At 40.5% G+C, this 18,112-nt stretch overlaps 1 protein-coding gene across 1 annotated transcript; it reads left to right on the top strand.

Moving 5' to 3' along the window:
• The first annotated feature begins 1,452 nt into the window (after positions 1–1,452).
• On the top strand, positions 1,453–17,763 carry SLC45A2 (solute carrier family 45 member 2). Its single transcript, XM_071580835.1, has 7 exons — positions 1,453–1,891; positions 2,985–3,161; positions 6,448–6,773; positions 10,692–10,835; positions 12,094–12,217; positions 13,530–13,735; positions 17,539–17,763. Exons 1-7 carry the CDS (start codon positions 1,453–1,455, stop codon positions 17,761–17,763), a joined length of 1,641 nt encoding a protein of 546 aa, XP_071436936.1.
• Positions 17,764–18,112: the final 349 nt, after the last annotated feature.

Raw genomic sequence — 18,112 nt, 5'->3', positions numbered from 1 at the left:
TGGAAAAATGGTTGGCAACTTAGCTGAACTGGTTTTAAACAATGCTTATTCCATATTTATTTTAATTTCTTTCAAAATTGAACTGTCATTTGAAACCATCTTTTACAAGGCAAAAGAAAGTATGTTTTTAAGAAGAATTAGTAACATGGCCTTAATACAGTATTCTGTAGTCCAGCATGTGAAGAATTGTGACATGAAGAGTTGGGGCTTTTCCTTAATTTTGTCTGTGTTTTGCTGAAGATTAGTTTGTTGCTTACAAAGGCTCTAAAACCTGAGGTACACTTCAGCTCATTTTGTATGCACCATGCCAAAAATGTCAGCATTATAACCATAAAAAACCCCTTTACATCCTACTACATGATCATCTTCCTGGAACCAGGAATTATCTAGTAGGTCCTGACAACTTATCTAAACAATAACCAAAAGCAACTTAAGTTTCCAGGTGATGAGCACCCTAATGTAAACACTACTGAATATTACGTACGTTTATAGTAGAATTTGATTTTCTCAGTCCCAGGTGCATCTGATCATCTTGGAGAAAAACAAATGTTGTCAAATGTAATTTCCATTTCACGTTAGTTTTGACCCCAAAATTTCTGACGTCAATTTAAAAACTCACGTTACTTCAGCACAGATTGGATCAGCTACCTCACTCAGGTGGTACACTGAGAGGTACAGAGAGGTACAGATCGGATGTGTCACTACAGATTTCTGAGAGGTACAGATCAGATGTGTCACTACAGATTTCTTGCCATGATTTCCCTTGGCAGGTAAGACTGTTTAAAAAGAACCCAACTAAGTGATCCTGATACCCCAGCCAAAACCAGCACACCCTTTGTTTTCGGATACCAAGAAAATAATTAGTTCTTTTGAGGGTGGTACACAGCAGATACTTACCAGTTGCTGTTTTACAGATTTCTGTCAAGCTTTTTATCTGCCACCAATGCTTGAGGGAAATGGGAGGGTTCACTTACTCATCCTCATGAAGTGCATTGAAATCCTTTTCTGGACACAAACAGATTTTTCCTCACTGTTCAACCAGCAGGATAATGGCAGTTCATATTGCTCATATTTACTGAATGGAAAGATGAGGGCTCTAGATTCCTGATGTCACTGCTGTCTTCCAGCAGCAAGAGGAATAGCTTTGAGTCAGGCTAATCCTGCGCCTTGACCATGTGATGTATGTTCCTGTTACATGTGTGCTTCATGTGTAAACAGTAATTCCTTAGTTGTGGATAGCTGGGAGCTGTGCAGATGCCCAAGAGCTCAGATCTGCTAATGTTAACACATGCTTCCCCGCCCCCTTCCTGGCATAACTTGTGATCGCAGAGCCATGAAAGTATGTGATCCCTCCCCCAGCACAGACCGATCCCACCCGGCATATGATCTGGGCCCCATGTCAGCCGGAGCAGGCAGCACCGACCCGCCACAGCGCTGCATGCAGCCGGAGCAATGACCTTAGTGAAAGAGAGTTTCCACAAGGCTCCTCCACCCGTGGCTGCAGTGGCCAAGGCTGACATGGACAGCACCAGGGAGAAGGAGGAGGCTCCGGGGCAGTCACTGCTGAGGACCAGAGCAGTGGTGCCAAGAAAGCGAGCGGTGGGAAGGCTGGTCATGCACAGCATGGCGATGTTTGGCCGGGAGTTCTGCTATGCCGTGGAGGCCGCCTTTGTCACGCCGGTGCTGCTCAGTGTAGGGCTGCCCAAGAACCTCTACAGCCTGGTGTGGCTCATCAGCCCTATCCTGGGCTTCGTGCTGCAGCCCGTGGTAGGTTCAGCCAGTGATCACTGCACCTGTAGCTGGGGCAGGAGGCGACCTTACATTCTGGGTCTAGGCATCATAATGCTGATAGGCATGGCTTTGTACCTCAATGGGGACGTGATGATCTCAGGTGAGTGAGGCGCATGCACTGTGCTGACAGACAAAACTCATCCTAGCCTTTTGAATCAGAAAAATGAGAGGGGCTCCTCTTCTCCTTCTTGGAGTGAACTGATAAAACTGGGTATCATATGACTCAGCTGTATTGAAGGAGCTGGGGAGCACTGAAATCTTTGTATGCATTTGATCCTAATGCTGCTCATTATGTACTATGTACATAGTGTTCTGTAGTTTGTGTATGTGATTACAGTCTGCTATATGTTTGTTTGCTTGCCTGATAAGCTCATACAAGTAAAGGTTTCGTTAGGTCCATAGAAGTTATTACGAACTAAGATCTACCTTATTAGCTTAAATGTAATTAGCTTTGTGATGTAACATACATCCAAACTGAATATCTGTTAATCCCTATTTTGGATGGAATAGCATTCAAAATAACTATATTTAATTACTGCAGCACTGGGGACTTTGTTATGCTTGTGGACAACAAAAGTCTTTAACTCCTTGGAAACCCTGTTGCACCTTGAAGGTGCAAAATCAAATATGAGTGACGTGCCCAGATACTGCTGTATTTCAGCTTGGGATGTAACTTCTTAAAGTCATGATGAAAAATTGTTGCTGATGTTATGACTTGGCAGAGGGGAGAGGTGTGCGTTTTTAGGGATTGATTTGTTCTCTACCTGAATATCATTGATATTGAATATACTTGATTTTATTTGCCCAGAAAGAGACATTGCAGTCAGCTCTTGATTATCTAAACTAATGGAAGGGTGAAACAAATAGAATAAACTAAAAAGTACTACAGAATGCATGTGTTAGGCTACCAGAGAATGCCATGGAGATTAAAAGTAGATAAGGATGGTGATACTCTTGGTTGTGGGGTTTGGAGCACCCTGAGCAGATGCTGGCTCAAGGCAGTAAGTCAATTGAGCACACCTCAGTGCTGCACAGACTCAATTCTCCTGTTCCTCTGATCCAATTCTGGTGTCACTGCTCTCTCTTGCATAACTAGCGATTCTTTAGTTTTGAAGGTATCAGGAAAGGTAAAATGTGGTTATGCAGAACATGGCACTGTTGCTGTCAGAATGAGGCTGTTTTTCTTTTTGTAGCTTTCATCGATGAGAGAGAAAAGCAGCGGACGTGGGCAATAGTCATTACCATGCTGGGAGTAGTGCTTTTTGATTTTGCAGCTGATTTTATTGATGGCCCCATCAAAGCGTATTTATTTGATGTCTGCTCTCATCAGGATAAAGAGAAGGGTCTGCATTACCACGCCCTCTTTACAGGTACTCAGATCCCTTCTTTTCCTCCCTTCCTCTTGAAGGAGGGGAAGGTAATTGCATGGATTTTATCCTCACTGTGTTTCTAATCTTGAATGAACTGATCATCTGATCCTGTACTTCAGTCACGAGTCTTTTGTTGCTGAGTTTTCACTACTCCAGAGAACAGCAACTTGTGATTGCTGCTGCAAAATTCTGCTGCAGAAGGCTGCAGGCATTAACAATTACAGCAATATAGCTGTGATTTAAGTAAGAGCAGTTAATTATTTTAAAAAAGTGAACCAGTGTTTATTCAGATTGTTTTGATTTTTTTTCAGGTTTTTGATGAAGCAAAAATTATTGCATGTAACTTGTTTCCTTGCTACTGCACTTAAAAATAACATTTTTGACTTGGCATGTGACAGAGAGCATGTGACAGAGCTGCACAAATCAAAATAGTTGATTTCCACTCCTTCAGCCATGCTCCAATATGTGCTATATAAAAATAGGAGTTCTGTGTAAAATTCAGAACTTCAAAACTTCCAAAAATAGGCCCAAGTCATTCAGTCCCGGCTCTTGTAAATGCAGGTAATAGTTTCATTTGCCTTTTTACATGTTTAGGATGCTGCTGATTTACAGTAGAACATGGAAGTGTCGGAGCAAGTGCAGAGAAGGGCCAAAAAGTTGTTAAGAGGACTGGAGCACCCACCCTGTGAAGTGAGGCTGACAAAGTTGGGGCTGCTTAGCCTGGAGAAGAGAAGGTTGCATGGAGACCTCATAGTATTTGCCAGTATTTGAAGGGATCTACAGAGAAGCCAGAGAGGGATCCTTCATCAGGAACTGTAGTGATAGGACAGGGAATAATTAGTACAAATTGAAAGAGGAGAAATTTAGGTTACTTATTAGGAAGAAACTTCTTACTGTGAGGGTGGTGAGATATAGGAACAGATTGCCCAGGGAGGTTGTAGATGCTCCAAGCCTGGCAGTGTTCAAAGCCTGGATAAAAATATCTTGAGCAACCTGGTCTAGTGGGAGGTGTCCCTGCCCATGGCAGGGAAGGCTGGGACTAGCTGACCTTTGAAGTCCCTTCCAACTGCTTAACATTCTATGGTTCTATGAAATGATCTGCAGTACATGAGCCCTGTGTTGAGACAATGCACAGGGAAGACACGTAAGGCTGTGTACTGTGAAGTGAATCAGGAGGAGCTTCCTGCCATATCTGAAAGCAGTTCCTGTGGAGGGACTAGACAAAAAGCAGACTACCTGAGAAGTCATGCAATCTGTGTTAGAGCAGATTTTTGTGGCTACTGAGCCACACCAAAAGCAGAGCCATGTAGATTCAGTGGCAGTTACTTTGCTCAAGGAGGGAGATGTGGTAGCTACTGACAACAGGCTGATTTCGGACATATGAAATACCCATTGTGCAGATTTTAAGGGAACCTTAAAGCAACATGGGAATGAAATCAGTATTGTCCATTAGAAATGACAGATAAAATTTTAAAGAATCACTTTTTTGGAAAGAGAGAAAAGTGAGTCTCTATGTGTATTCTTGCCATCAGCTTGAACCCTAGCTGCAATTTTTCCTTGGGTGATACAAAAACAGCTCCAGATTTGCAGTTACACATTTAGCTGATTCATTTGTGTACTGAGCTGTGAAAAAGGGTGGGGGATAAATAACATCATATACAACTGGTGCAGATAGCATTACTAGATCCAGCACCTGTGCCCACTGTAGCAAGTTCATCAGTATCTTAACCCTTCCCAGTTGGAAATTCCCTCGTCTGTTCTTGAAAAACTGCCTTGACAGGAGTTCTGCAGCCCTCTCAAGGCAGTCTGTACCAGAACTTCACTGGGCTTGGTATTAGACAATTTTCCCTAAAATCTAATCTTAATATCCATTCCATACAGTTTATCATTCCTTGTTTTATCCCAATTAGACAGAGACAGTAATCTTACCATTTCTTTTCTAGTTTCTATCTTAGATATTATTTTGTTTCCCCACTTTTTTTCAGTCCTTTTATGCTAAGTATGCCTAAGATTTTAATGTCCAGTTTGTCTTCAGTTTAAGGTTTGAGCATGTAACTTGATAGCTCTGCAGTTATGAAACCTATGGCTACTGAGACTGGTGGAAGAGTTCACACATCCAACACACAACATTCAGGCTGCATTCCAATGTCATGATTCATTTTTTTCAAAACAGTAAGCAAATGTCAAAAATTCTTTCTGCAAACATACACTACAAATCTGTAAGTGTAAATTTTCTTCCAAAAGCTATTAGCAGCTTAAACTGTTTTCCATGAAACAAGCAAGGATACAGTTGCCTGTGAAATGCCAATGAAGGAGAGCTGCAGTCAGACGCAGGAGGAGGGAAAAAGTGCAGAAAATCCAGAATGAAATAAAAATTCAAAGTTTTCTAGGTGCTGTTACTTTTTGTTAGAGGGCTTTTGTTGTACACTGTCATTAGGTCTCCTAAGCAGGAGAGCAGAAATGCTTCCAAGTCCCTCAGAAGCTTCTATCCTGTGGGACTCCCACACATCCTGAAGAGCCACCTGGTCAACCATGTGTCAGGAGTCCACAAAGCTGGAGCACTGTACTGAATGTAGCACTATGCACTTTCTTGTGCATCTCACTGTGCACCCATAGCAAAAAGAAAAAATGTAAAAAACTAATTAACTGAATGCTGGGTTTGTTAACTTCAAGGCACAAGATAGCATTCTCATTTTACCTTTTAGTCTCCCTTTTCTGAGAAAATCGGTAAATGGAATTACACACTTGTGTTTGATCCTTTTGTTTTCTTTTCCAAGTGGTGAGGGACTTGGATTTGTATAACTACAAAACAAAGCTTTCCTAAAAAAAGTTCACATGGAGGCAGTATAGCAATATAAAATGTATTTTACAAAGTCTAAACTATAGATAGTCTCAAAATAATTTAAAAAATTATTTTTTGTTCTGTGAAATTTAAAACAAACCAAACCATAAATTTCAGTAGAATTTTATTTTGCTTTACTTGTATTATTTACCATTTCAAAGAAAATAGAGCTTCAAAGAGGCAAGGAAACAGATGAAGGCCTATTTTGCAGTGTGTTCAGGCATTTTCTGAAAAGCTCTGTCTACCAGATCTGAGAAGATTTTTCAAGAGATGTTTTAGTAACTGTTCATGTCTGTGATTAGCTCAGTATTCCCATTTCTTGTGGTTGATATTTGAAGAGTGATTATTCCATCATTTCTAGAGGGGGTCACATGTTGAGGGTATTGTGTACTTTTTGTTTATTTTATCAATGCCAGTTTGGTTTTTTTCCCCTCACCATTGTAGGTTTGGGAGGAGCCCTGGGTTACCTGACAGGTGCTATGGATTGGGGTCAAACTGTACTAGGATATTCCTTGGCATCAGAATTCCAGGTGATTTTCCTCTTCGCAGCCTTGGTTTTTACAATCTGCCTTACCATACATCTGTGCAGTATTCCTGAAGTCCCACTCAGATATAAAAATGAAGAGGCAAAGTTCTTGTTGGAAGTGACAGAACCCCATAAATATAACTCCATAGAGGAGGAAATCAAGAATGGTTACTTAAAATCAACATGTACTGAAATAAAGGCTGCAGCTAAACCAGGGAAATGCGCAGCTGCATCACGTACAGAGGTAAGTGCAGAGATGATTTTGTAGGATGTATCACTGCATCCTTGGAGACCCTTTAATTAGCTGATTCTGACTATTTGTAATGCAGCCTTTTCATATGCACAGAAAAAGCATGCTCCACAAGGATATAGAGTCAAGAGAAGGACTGCTTTTTTTTTCTTTTTTTTTTTTTAAGTATAATTTTTATTTTTTGGAAAGTGTTGCCAGCAAGAGGGATGAAACAGGCTAGTCCTGAAGTTTAGAGTATTTGGAAGGATTGAGGAGATGAGGGAGAGCCAGATTCAGTTTTTTGCTCTGTGTCAGTCTCAATTCGTTCTCCATGTGAATTTTGATAAGAGGATCTACTTTGTCCAGTAGTCCTGATATAATTAACATCAAGTTGTTAACAAGATCACAGATCACAAATGCAGCCTGTAAGCCCACACACACACATCCATACAACCTGTTAAGTCCACTGAAGTCCACATACTTTCTTTCATACATAGTACACATAAAGTGTGTGTTCCCTGGTCTAGTAAACATCTGGGTTTGTTACTGCTCAACATTTCATTGAGGATTTATTGAGAATGTGAATGTGTTTAAAATTTCTACTATGCTACCTTGCTACCAGAGTTTTAGTTTTATTTTGAAGTGATGTTGTAGCTGTGTCTTTGGTAGAATTTTAAGGTGAGAGGTAATAATGGTACTTTCAAATTCTCACTGTTATTTTGTTTCTGCTGCATTTTTATGAGAGATTGATTCAATCTAAAGGAACCAGGAGGTGAATCTACCCCAAAAATACCTGGGGAGCACATTTCTAGAATGATCTTGGGAATGATCATTTCCAAGATGATGGTTTTTACTGTTTTACTGATGACTTTTAGTGCAAGGTATTCACATGGCTCTCTTATGGTACTCTAAGTAAGCTAAGTATAACAAAAACAGTTGCTTGAACTGATGAAACAGTTGCTTGTTGTTTTAATTTCACCTTTGATCTCTTGGCCTTATGTATATCCATCCCTGATAGAAGTTGATAAAGAAGGTAAAAAGTACTGAGCATTTGCAGATGGTTAGAAACCTATGCTCCTGTTTAAGCTATAAATAAAAGGGATTTATAATATTTTACTATTTATAATTCAGTTTATAATAGCACTTGATATTTCTAACCTGAAGAAAAATATTATTACAACAGATACAAGACGAAGGTATGACAGGTGAACACTGTCTGATGAGAATGCCAGGCAAACACAGAGAGGGGCAGAGAGGGGCAGACAGCAAGGCAACGATTGTCAGGAGAATATGACCAGCAGGCTGTGGTGCTGTGAGAGCTTCCCCACTGCAGGGTAGCTTGAGCAGCCAGCATCCTTCACCAACGCTGCTCACTCTGAGCATCCTCTGAATTGTTGGAGATTCTGAGTGTCATTGATGGCTGGGACCACTTGGGCACTGAAGAAAGGAAGGCAAATGAAGGAAAGAGAGCAATGCAGTGAAAGTATGGGGAGGATACTATGGATTGGGGTAGTGTCTGCCTTGGGAAGAACTAATTCCATGGAATCAGTGCCATCTGACACCTGAGGTGAAGCTCAGGAAAGCTTGTGCCATTGCCCTCCTCTTTGATTAGGCTGGGCAGCTTGTTTGAGACAGTGCTTTGATCTGTCTCATGTTTCTTTGATGTGTCTGAATGTGTATAAATTCTAGACACTCACTGCCTTAATTGTCTGTCTCTTGTGGCACATGTTTTCTGATTCATTCATTACTATAATTGCTTCCTTGAAGAAATGGTTTGGCTTCCTGTTTTTCTGTTTCTCTGTCTCTCTCTCTTCTTCTTTTTTTTTTTTAAATTTTTTTTGCTATTGCAAGCATCATGGCCCCATATCTTCTAAATTAAGGACTGTGCTCTCACATGCTAATAGCTAACATGATTATTAATATTATTTGACCTGTTGCAGTATGAACGGACATCTAGAGCAATTAGCCTTGTGTTCTCTTGCATGGTGCCAAATTATTCAGGGTCCACTGCCATAAAAATCAAGTTATATTGATTCCTCTGTGTCCTTATAAAGCATCTTATCCCTTGACTTGTTGTGGTTTTACAGAGATTATTTGGTATAATGAGCTTTTGAAGGATACAGCATTTAAACTTCAGCATGTTATTTAAATTAGCATGTGGCTCATGTTAAATGTGCACATTAAACACTTTAGTTTCCATTTGCACTCTCTAAAATATCTAAATAGAAAGAAAGCATTTCTATCTAGCTGTCAAATTATTGTTTGTAATCACAGCAGTGTCCTTTGTAGTTCCATGACATTATGTTAACACTTTGATTGGCAAGGCCATTTAAAGCACTATTTGAAAGAGTTAAGAAACTAAATAAGCCAAGTCAAGTCAAAAGATAGTAATTATCCCTGAAGTAACATTAATGAGCCAATGTAGAATTTTTTAGGGTTTTTTGGTTTGTTTTTTTTTTTTTGTTATTGTTGTGGGGTTTTTTAGAATTGTAGAAAAAAATACAGCTTACCCTGTTTAAAAGAGACAGTGATGCCAAGAGAAATTCCAAGGGATTTTGACAATATGCAGTTCAAGGTGAAAGTCAGCAACTTGAATTTTGGCATTCCTATGAGGATTAAAAACGTCACACTGAAGCAAAGTATTTTCCAACTCTAAATGTGGTGATTATTCATAGAGTAGCTTGCAGCATAACCCAGTTCAAATGAAAGCAGAATTGTGAAAAGTAAGAACAATATTGAAGGAAGAAAGGAAAAAATGACATCTTAAAGCAAATTGAAGACAAAATTCAGTTCAACAATTTCCAGTATTTAACATAACTTACAGTTCCACATTTCATGACCATATAGCTACCCTAACCATCTCTCCCAACACGGTTGTTGCAAAAAAAAAAAAAGTTGAAGTGTTCCATCACACACAGATAAAATAGTATTTTTATTAATTTAAAAGCAACGAACTGTGCATGAGCTTTAATGTAGGAAGAATTATGTGTCAAAATATCTGACATCAAGAACACCTTATGGTACTAAAATAATATTAAAATTATATTAGTGATCTGACAAATGGGACTGGAAAAGAATTTGAGAAAAAGCATTTGGGCACAGTTCTAAGACAAGGAGAAGGGAGATAACATGAGACATTGAACATGGTGAGAAATTTTGGGTTTCCCCATCAGTAAGATTTGTTAACCAGCACCAATAATGCTTTGATTTTGAGTTATTTCTCTTATGACATCACATGTTCAGGTGCTGGAGCTCATATTGTCTGGGTACCAGGATCTGGACTGATGCTGCATCTCCTGCAGTGAATCACTGCTCACCCTGCTTCACACAAGACAGGACAGTGTACAGTGGAAATCTCATGATTTGCCTGAAGAGGTAGAAGTTTCTCTGGGAAAACACATTTTCTAGGGAATTTAACACATAAAATGGAATGGTAATGAGGTCTCAGAAATGCGCAGAAATCCACAAGTGATATCTTTTAATTGTCAGAAAGTATTGTGAGCATTGTTGGTGTTTTGCTTGTTTGTTTGTTTACCTGTTTGTTTATTGTGGCAACTTTAAATTTTCTTCTTTTTTTGTCTTTTTTTTTTTCCTGTTTTTTTGGTTTGGTTTGGTTTGATTTGGTTTTTTTAACTCCCTGAATCTGTTCTGGCAGAAAAATTTTCCTGCGGTTCTACATGTAAATAGTAATCCTACTGATCATAACAGCAAGAAACATAACATCCTGTTACCATATCCCAACTCTCCTAGAGTTTCTGTGAATTTTATATATTGCAGAACATTTAGTACACAAGTAAATTTTTCCAGGAAAAAAAACAACCTATAGAAGCTTAGCAATGAAAAAGATACTGACGTCTTCTTCATTTGCTGTCAGATACATTATTAGCCTTCAGAACAATAATACAGTGATTATTCTTAAATATTTGTTTATAGGATCAAAGACAGATGACCCTTAAATCACTCTTGAAGACTCTTTTAAGCATGCCATCCCACTATCGCTTCCTGTGTGTGAGTCACCTCTTTGGATGGATGGCTTTCCTGTCCAACATGCTCTTCTTCACAGATTTCATGGGACAGGTAAAAACATAAAATCCTCTTGCTTCTCCTTCTTTATAGCACCTCCTCCTCCATCAAAAAGAAATGAGACAGTGTTATGATCCTGCAGAAATTGGATTGGTGTCTGAGCCATTTGTTTCTGAATTGCTCAATAAGAGTTTTGCAAAACAGCAAATTGAGGTCAGGCCCTTGTTCTGAGCCAGTCCATTGAATTGTTGGGGAAAACCTTTCAGCATTTGTAAGGCTATTTCTGCCTATTTAACCGTTTTAAATCCAGCTCTCAGAGTGGGTCCAAACACATCCATTTTGTGCTTTGGCTTCAAAGCCACTTTGAAATGGACAGGTTATCTATCTGGAGTAATGCTTGGATGCAGCTGCCCTTATCCTGGTGTGTGGGCACAATCCACACGAAGCCATTCCCTCGCACTGCCCGCTCCCTGGCCTCAGGCTGTGCAGCTCTTTGCACACAGTGAGATCCTTGGTAGCAGAAACCTTGTGTCTTCTTGAATTTGTCTGTCCCTCCATACCTCTGCAAATCTTTCCTGAGTCCTTTTTTTCCAACAACTATTTGCCTTTGTACCCAGTGCTCCTTTTCCATGCCATTACAAGGCAGCAAGACTGTATCCCTTGACAGTGATTCTTCACGAACGTGCCTCCTTTTTTCCAGAATACCAATATGCCCCCAGCACAAATCCACTCATTGCCACTTCCTTTTTTTTATGTGGTTTCCTCAGTATTCCCATTTCCTTGTCTATTTTTTTCTCTGTAGGCAAGGCAAGATGGAAGGGGGTTTTCCCTGCAGTGTATAAGAATGACTGAAAGAAAAGCAAGTTTTGCTTGTCTAGATAAGGAATTGAATAAAATAATTACTGTGTGGGAAAATGAGTATATTGGGGTAAGCCTGAAAGAGAAGACAAAAAACTTATTTGTAGATGAATCAGGGAAAGAAAGTCTAAGGCAAGAAGGCAGAAATGAAGAGAGAAGAAGAGTGGGAAGTGAGACACCCAAAGGAAAAAGAGCAAATGAATCATTGTAGAATGGACAGTCCAGGAAAAGCAGAGGGTAATAAATAAAGAGGAGCCTAGGATGTGATAATCTGGCAGAAGTGAGTGTGAAACCTGAAGAATTATAGAGAGGTAGTAAGGATACTGCTTAACAGATTTCCTGGGTGCTCCCTACCAGGGATGAGGTCCTGCTCTGGATACCTGTTCCTGTAAGAAGGCAGCATTCTGTACATGCAGTCATCCTAACCTTCTCTGGTCTTTGTGATCTCTTTCAGGTTGTATACCAGGGTAATCCTTATGCACCTCATAACTCCACACTTTACCTTACCTACAAAACAGGAGTAGAGATGGGATGCTGGGGACTGTGCATCAATGCAATTTCGTCCTCAGTCTATTCTTGTAAGTACCCACAAATGAACTCCAACAGCATGTTTAGAAGCTGTTTTCAACTTGCCATTGTTTAAAAAACATAAATTGATGCCAAATTAACTGGGGTTTTTTTCCACATTAAAACTTCAAGAAATGTTACCTTCTCAGCATTGTTAGAAATACATATCTTAATGTGAACAGTTCCTGACCACATGATGAAAGGGCACTTTGGGAGTAAGACATTGTTCTGCTTGTGAACTGACCACGAACACTGAAAATCATCCTGAAGTTAAATATCAGATGGTCTTTCACCAAGCAATTCTGTAGCTGTAGGCTCTTGAAGGTGTCCTCCCCCCATTTGCATTCCCTATGCAGAAGTTCTTGCCAGAAGCTTGGATCTTGCTCTCTAGAATAATGGCTAAACATGCTAGCACAACTCCCCAGATAGATTTCACTGTAACTCTTACCAAGAATTAAAAAGCTACTTGTGATCCAAAAACTCAAGTAAGTTGCATTTTCGAGGGCTGAATTGAACATCTAGAAGAGTCTTAAGGGAAATCTCACCTTCGGAGGTCATCTAGAGGCACTTTTGTATGGCCTTCCAGTTGAGGAACAGCACAGGTAGCTCTGGGTGCAGCCACAGTGTGAGTTGCAGGTTGAGCTCTGGGTGGTGGGAGCCAGAGGCAAGAGGCCATGAATTGGCACCAACCCTTTGCACAATAAAGCGCCAGGGGCCCTGTGGCACTGCCAGGGGACAGGACACTCAGAGACACAGCAGGAGTCTATGATACCAGACTTTCCTGAGTTTAGACTGGGAGGGTAAAACAGCCCAGGGTTTCCTTTGTTCAGGGTCCTTCCTTGAGCTGTTATCTTGTTGATGTACCATGATTAAATAATGTTAAGGATCTGAGACTCTGCTGTAGGAAACCTGGGACCAAGCCAGGAAGGAAACCTGGCCTGGATGTGTGAGTGTGGGGTGTGTCTGCAAACTTGGTCACAGGTCATGGAGTTTGAGTGTGACTGTCAGAGCAGCTCCTGGATGGTCAGACAGGGAAGTTTTCTCAGTATTTCTCAGATCAGGTTGAGGTCAACAAGGGTAGTTCTTCCAGAATTGGTGTTAACTATTTCTTTTCTATAGCTGGCTATGCCAGAACAAAAATCTCCACAGAGAGAGCAAGTATTCTTTGTCAACTTGGTACCAACAATAATTTGAGGCAACTTCATAATCAGTAAGATTATCACCTTCATTGCATTTTACAGAACACAACCTTAAAGGAACTCCCTGATGAAATGTGGCCTGTTTTGTTTTAGTCTTATCAGCATTTTCACTTTCTTTTCACAGATATACAGAAAGTTCTTCTGCCATACATAGGATTAAAAGGACTTTATTTCATTGGATACCTGCTTTTTGGATTGGGTACTGGATTAATTGGCTTGTTTCCCAATGTCTATTCCACTCTGACTCTGTGTTCACTCTTTGGAGTCATGTCCAGCACATTGTATACAGTGCCATTCCATCTCATTGCAGAGTACCACAGGGAAGAAGAGGTGAGTGCAGTATCTAGAGAAGCATAAGTTTATATCTATCTGTGTATGTTCAGTTTATTTGAAGGGAAAACTAGATAGAAATAATGATGAGCAGCTTTTAATTTTAATTTCCATTTCAAACTATTAACAATGACACATGAAAAGTTTCTGACACAGAGAATTAATGTCCCAGTTCCAAAGAGTTCAGCAAAGAGACAAATAATTATTTATCATCACAACTGAAACAAAGCCAATCACAGCACATGTTTGGGCAGTAAGCAGATAACAGGACTCCACTTGTATTACCTTCATGGGCTACCTTATATCCTGTGCCCTCCAGCTGCATTAGCAGAGGGCTTGACTTCCAAGTGCTTGAGGTTAATAAAAATCCTGAAAAGGCTGGCAGAATTTATAGTTAACTGCAAAGTGTTGTAAAAGCTCGTAGCTGATAAACACATGAAATTCAAGTAGAAATATCTTTCTATAGTTCAGTATTAAATCATATATCATGTTCTAATTATCTTTCTAAATGTCTGTGGTTGGTTTTTTATCCTCCAACAAACAGCATAAAATACTGTTTCCAAGGAAAATCTGGAACAGCTTGCACACTTTGTGTCATGTTACTGGGCACAGCAGGATCAAGTCTCTTAATTTAGTAGACGGCTGGGTACAAGAAGAATTAGGGAGAGTTGGGAGGACTTGGGAAAAGTTCTCAGTATATTTTTGGATGTCTGAAAAAAAATAAAGGAAAATTTGAACCATTGCAAAACTACATAGAAATCTAGTTGAGACAAGGATAGGGCTAGATCCAGTGCTAGAGAACTTCTTCTGCTGTGTGGTACAACTTCTACCAGCACTATGACTCATGAACACAAGAAAACCCTTTATTATTCTATTGAATCCTAGGAGGATGTCTCAATGGGATTAAATATTTCATATATCTGATTCCTAATTTTTCAGTTCATTTCTTTGCTTCTTCCAATTGCAAATGGTCATGATATAGAGTTTAAAAAGATATATTCAAAGGATGGGAAATGAACTCTGCTTAGGGTGAGATTACAATTCTAACCTCAGGCTAGCCAACTCAGATAGAGGGAATAGAAGCAAAATTTTAGTCTAGGTCTGATTCAGAGCTGTTCCAAGACAGAAAGGAAATACAACATGCTGATGTATGCATGAACTTTATATTTAATCAGCCAATATATTAAAATGATACTTGTAAGACAATCGTTTCTTGTTTAGTGTACGGCAGATGTTCAGTAAGTAAGTTTATGTTAGATTTGATATTGACAGATTGAGGTTTATCTTCTATAATATATGAGATAGTTACAGAAAAAATAAAGAGGAAATATAAAGCACAAGATTTCATTCATTTATGCATTCATGTGATTGTGGTCAAAACTACTGGCACATAGGAACACTGAGAACAGCCCAGCTGAATAGATCTGATTTATAAAAATGTGTGTCTGAAATTGGCTTTGTATCATCCAAGAACAAAGAGCAGACATTTTCCTTCACTATGCATTCTACCAAAATCCTGTGCTGGGTTTCAAAAAGCTGCCATTGCAACTCCTGTCCTGTGCTGCTGTTCCCAAGGATCCAGATTCAATTCTTTCTACTGGATTAGGAAGAGATTGTTTGTCTCCAGTACTTGAGAGCTTTCTGTGGTAATAGCTCAAAGGCAAGAGAATAGGTTTTGCAAAAAGCAAAAAACCCCATCTTTAATAGCCAGGGGCATACATTTACTGGAAGACAGCAGTGCCTACATTGTGGGCATCTCTTATTACAAAACAGCCTCCTGTGTTCAACAGCCTTATGCAAGAAGAAGATTAAACATGAAAATACCTCATGATTTCCCAACAAAACTGAATAATTCCTTCCTAGAGGGAATTACAGAACAGGTGAAATTAGAAGGGACTACCAGAGATCATTTAGTCCAATCTGCATGAGGAGGGCCACCTGGAGAACGCTGCCTCAGGTCATGTCCAGTCTAGTTTCAATACCTCCAAGGATGGGGCCTGCACAAACCCTATGGTCAACCTGTTCCAGTGATCAACCAGCCTCACAGGGTGCTAATATGCAAGATACTTGTATATAGTAAGTGAAGAGTTTTGCTCTGCTATGTATATCGTAGCAGATAACAGTGGTCCTCAGTAGTGTAGAAGAATCCTAGTCTGGACATTTGTTTTCAGGTTACTTTTTTCCCCAGCAATAAAGTAATTACATTTAGATTTTAGTACTGAATTCCTTTATTATGTGTTTTGAGCCTTAATTGCAGAGCACATTGCTCCTGTATGTGTGGGAGGCATATCTGCAATTCTGTATACTCTTTGATGTGGTTCCTCACACCATCTTTCTCTCTAAGTTGAAAAGAGGTGAATCTGATGAGCGGACAAGAAAGTGGTTTGAAGCTCTCATCCAGAGTGGTGTGATCAATGGGTCAGATTCTCAATGGACAGCAGTGACAAGTGGTGCCCCCAGCAGTACATATTGGGACCAGTGTTATTTAATAGCTTCATTAATGACACAAAGAGATTGAGTGCACCATCAGCAAATTTTCAAGTGACACCAAGCTGAGTGGTGCTGTTGCCACACCTGAAGGGCAGGATGCCATCCAGAGGGACCTGGACAAGCTTGAGGAGTGGACCCATGAACATTATGAGGTTTAACAAGACCAAGGGCAAAGTGCTTGCACCTGGGTCACAGCAACCCCTGGTATCGACGCAGACTGGGGATGAACAGATTGCGAGCAGTCCTGCTGAGAAGGGCTTGGGAGTGGTGGTGGGTGAGAGGCTGGACATGACTCAGCCACATGCACTCAAAGCCCAGAAACCAAATGTGTCCTGGGCTGCATCCAAAGCAGGGTGGGCAGCAGGTGAGGGAGAGGATTCTGCCCCTCTGCTCTGCTCTGATGAGAACAACCTGGAGAACTGCACCCAGCTCTGGGGTCCCCAGCATAGGAAGGACATGGACCTGTTGGTGAGAGTCCAGAGGAAGCAACCAAGTTGATTAGGAGGGAGGAGTACTTCTTCTATGAGGAAAGGCTGAGAGAATTGGAACTGTTCAGCCTTGAAAAGAGAAGGCTTAGGGGTGACATAATTGTGGCCTTCCAGTACCTGAAGGGAGCCTGAAAGAAAGATGGAAAGAGACCTTTTACAATGGCATGTAGTTACAGGACAAGGATGAATGGCTTCAAAATGAAAGAGAGTAGATTTAAATTAGATGTCAGGAAAACATTCTTTACTGTGAGGCACTGGAATAGATTACCAAGAGAAGTTGTGTATGCCTCTTCCCTGGAAGTGTTGAATACCTGGTGGATGGAGGTCTGAACAACCAGGTGTAGTAGAAGGTATACCAGCCCATGGCACCGAGGTTGGAGTGAGATGTTCTTTAAGATGCCTTCCAACCAAAACCATTCTGTAATTCTATGACAATTCTTTGACAGTATGATATTCCTTTGAGGCATTCCTTCAGCCATGAATTAGAGCTAATTATCCATGACAGGACGTCCTGTGCTGTTAAATGTCAGTTTGACCTGAACTTGAAAGAAATGTCTAGTTTTTCTGGTAGTTTAAATTGCTTCCTTCAGAGAAGGGATAGAGGGAAAAATTGCAGATGAGAAAAACTGAACAATTTGGTGGAAGCTTGGAAAACTCATTGTTCCTTGTAACATCTGTTTGCACTCCATAACCTCTGTGATACCATAAGGGAAGCAGTGAGCTTGCTCCCTTGCTGTACCTGGGGGTTGTAACAATATGATGGCCAAGCACTGCACATTGTTGACACTGTCCCATTTCACTGGGGTTTTTTGTGATTATTTGCAGAGCCTGAAGCTGCAGAATGGGGAACAAGCAGGAGAGCATGGGCGAGGGAAGGGCATTGACTGTGCTGCTCTCACCTGCATGGTCCAGCTGGCCCAGATCATTCTTGGCGTGGGCCTGGGGCTCTTGGTTAGTGTTGCTGGCAGCGCAGTCACTGTGATTTCAGCATCTACGGTGGCACTGGTTGGCTGCTGCTTCGTTGCTTTCTGTGTTCGATACATGGAGTAGGACTGTGAGAAGCCATTGGAAGAAATCTCCTCTGAGGAGTGTGTTCTTTCTGGATCAGCAGCACTGGTGTTGATACTGCTGGCATGTCCTCTCTTACCTCCTTGGATCCGTTGCAATTCCAGAGCTTTATGAAACAGAGACTTGAAAAAACTGATTGCCTAATGTCTCAGATACATACACACAACCAGTGTGTTCATGTGCTATGGCATGTGACAGTGTGTCTGCTGATGGTATTTTGATGCCCTATATCAGAATTCATTATGAAACTCCTCATTACCAATTTGTGGAAGTTAATAGATGAAGTATGGCATAAATTGAAATAATATAAAAGGACTGAGTTAGCTAGAAA

The sequence above is a fragment of the Pithys albifrons genome, chromosome Z, assembly GCF_047495875.1.
Source record: "Pithys albifrons albifrons isolate INPA30051 chromosome Z, PitAlb_v1, whole genome shotgun sequence".
Classification (NCBI taxonomy): Eukaryota; Metazoa; Chordata; class Aves; order Passeriformes; family Thamnophilidae; genus Pithys; species Pithys albifrons.
The sequence above is the reverse complement of the archived record's forward strand: the minus strand, read 5'-3'. Positions and strand labels throughout refer to the sequence as shown.